Source organism: Anomaloglossus baeobatrachus, chromosome 5, assembly GCF_048569485.1.
Source record: "Anomaloglossus baeobatrachus isolate aAnoBae1 chromosome 5, aAnoBae1.hap1, whole genome shotgun sequence".
In the NCBI taxonomy this organism is placed as follows: Eukaryota; Metazoa; Chordata; class Amphibia; order Anura; family Aromobatidae; genus Anomaloglossus; species Anomaloglossus baeobatrachus.
Genome location: NC_134357.1, coordinates 592,114,738 through 592,116,916, shown reverse-complemented (window position 1 = coordinate 592,116,916; position 2,179 = coordinate 592,114,738). Strand labels below are relative to the sequence as shown.

Below are 2,179 nucleotides of genomic sequence, written 5' to 3'. Positions count from 1 at the left end.
TCAATTCCGGATCTGGAGCCACCCGCTGAATATGGTGAATGCGGCGTGTAAGACCTCGGTGAAGACCACATTGTAGGTATACAGATGTGTGATGGAGGAACCCAGACTATGGAAGGTCAACTGTCCAACCTTGCAGTTCAGAGAGACCCTGATGTAACTGAAGGAGGTCAGGGGAGGCACAGTGAGACACCGAGTGTCGTGTTGGACCCAGAACTCATTATTACGCCTCCTCAGACACCAGGATCTGCTGTTACAGCCCAGGAAGGACTTTTTACCCTTCTTGTCCATGCTGGGGTAACACACCCCAATCATCCAGTCTCCCGTCTGGTTGCACGCCACGTCCCAGTAGTGTCGCCCCGAGGAGAACATATTAATACTCATCACCTGGTTCCGCTCAAACCTCGCTGATGTTTCGGGATGAGGCTGGAGCATATCGGAGTAGGTGACGGTCTTCTGGCTATCGGAGACCAGTAGGTTGTTGGAGGCAGTGTTCACATCAAGCCACACATCTGCAGGATTCTGGGTGGGGAACCACCACTTTTTGGCCCTAGATGTCACATCGAATAGATGGCACGCCAGAGGCCCTATATTCGACGGTATATCCAATGGTGCAAAGTCATCACAATCGATGGCCACGTCTTCCAGGAATTGGATGGGGTCAACTTCTTTGTACACTTCCACAACCCAAAACGTCTTCCATTCCAGCTGCTGCATTTCCTTCTCCAGCTCCATGATCTGGCCAGTGACACGGGATATCTGCTGCGCTCTCGTCACCAAGGCCTCGCCGGTCAGAGTCTCTGCTTGGTCTCCAGCTTGTCTCTGGACCTTCTCAATGCTCTTCTTCAGGTTCTTGATTCGTCTTTTGGTCTCTTCTTTCCTTACTTTCAATATGTTTCTAAGTTTTCGCAGTGTTTTTCTCTTCTTGTATTGGGCCAGATCTAGCGGCTGTACCGGTAGCCCCCGATAGTTTTCAGAGGCGCGGCAGAGCACACAGATACACATAGCATGCATTGCGCAGTAATAGCCCCGGATTCGATTATGGATGGGGCATTTTTTACTCGGGAGTGAAATAACACAGTCCATCAAGTGATGCTTCACCGCCCGGTTGTGGTTTTGGAGGTGCCGGTTGCACATGGAGGTCTCGCACTCCAGACACGTCTTTATGGCCGCGACCGGAGGGTCACAGAAGGTGCAGCAGACGGACGCTGGGCCCGGGCGGGCGAAATGTCTGGCGAGGTTGTCCAGGGTTGTGTTCTTGGTTAGAACCGGCCGTGATCGGAATCGTTTCCTACACTGAGGACACGTATAGGATCTGGTCAGCCGCGAGTCCAACACATGCTTGATGCAGTTCCAGCAGAAGTTGTGTCCACACGTCAGGGTCACAGGGCTCGTGAAGACCTCCAGACAGATGGGGCACAGCAGCTCCTGTCTCACACTGGCCATGGTTAAGGAAAAGGTTTATCTGAGTCAGGCCACCACATGAAGATCCTTGTAGGGCTGGACCCTCCTCACCTGCTTCTTATCAAGGCTGAGGACAATCCTCTGGGGTCTAAACAACCTGGACCTCAGGAGGATACATGTTACCTACACTGACACACTGTAACAAAGTGTCAGCAATGGAGATGGTGGTGCTTTTCTCCAGAGTAGATCCTCCAAGATGACTAAATCCAGAGTCTCCTCCTCACCGAGCCCATAAACAAGATCATTGCTCACAGATCCTCCTCCTCCGGGGTATGGGCCGCCATCTTTCTCCTTTTTACATACCTACATTTATTTCTTTAGTTCATTCTTCTCTTTTCTTGCCGTGTCCCACTAAAATCAAACCCACAACCTGTAGCATCGAAGGCGGCAGAAACAAATAAGATCTGCAGGCCGCACTCGGATTTTACTGGTACGTATTCATACTGTAAAGCTTGATGCAGATTTGGTGCAGACATTTTCTGCATCAAATCTGCACCTTTTGGAAGAAAAATGCACCAAAAAACTTGTGCATTTTTGTACCATGCATTTTTTTTAAGGCAATGGGTGGAAGGGCTAAAAAAGAGCACCAATAATTGACAAATTATTTTCTGCCCCAAATCTGCAAGTAAAAAATAAGCACTGTGTGCACAGCGCTGCAGAAGTCTGACTGACTTTATTGGCATAAGGATATGCATACAGATTTGGGACAAATCTGCAC

General features: G+C 49.7%; 1 protein-coding gene across 1 annotated transcript; it reads right to left on the bottom strand.

Annotated features, from left to right (window-relative positions):
• On the bottom strand, positions 1-1,443 carry LOC142313172 (E3 ubiquitin/ISG15 ligase TRIM25-like). The gene has a single exon (XM_075352159.1). It carries the CDS (start codon positions 1,441-1,443, stop codon positions 1-3), a length of 1,443 nt encoding a protein of 480 aa, XP_075208274.1.
• Between the last annotated feature and the right edge of the window lie 736 nt (positions 1,444-2,179).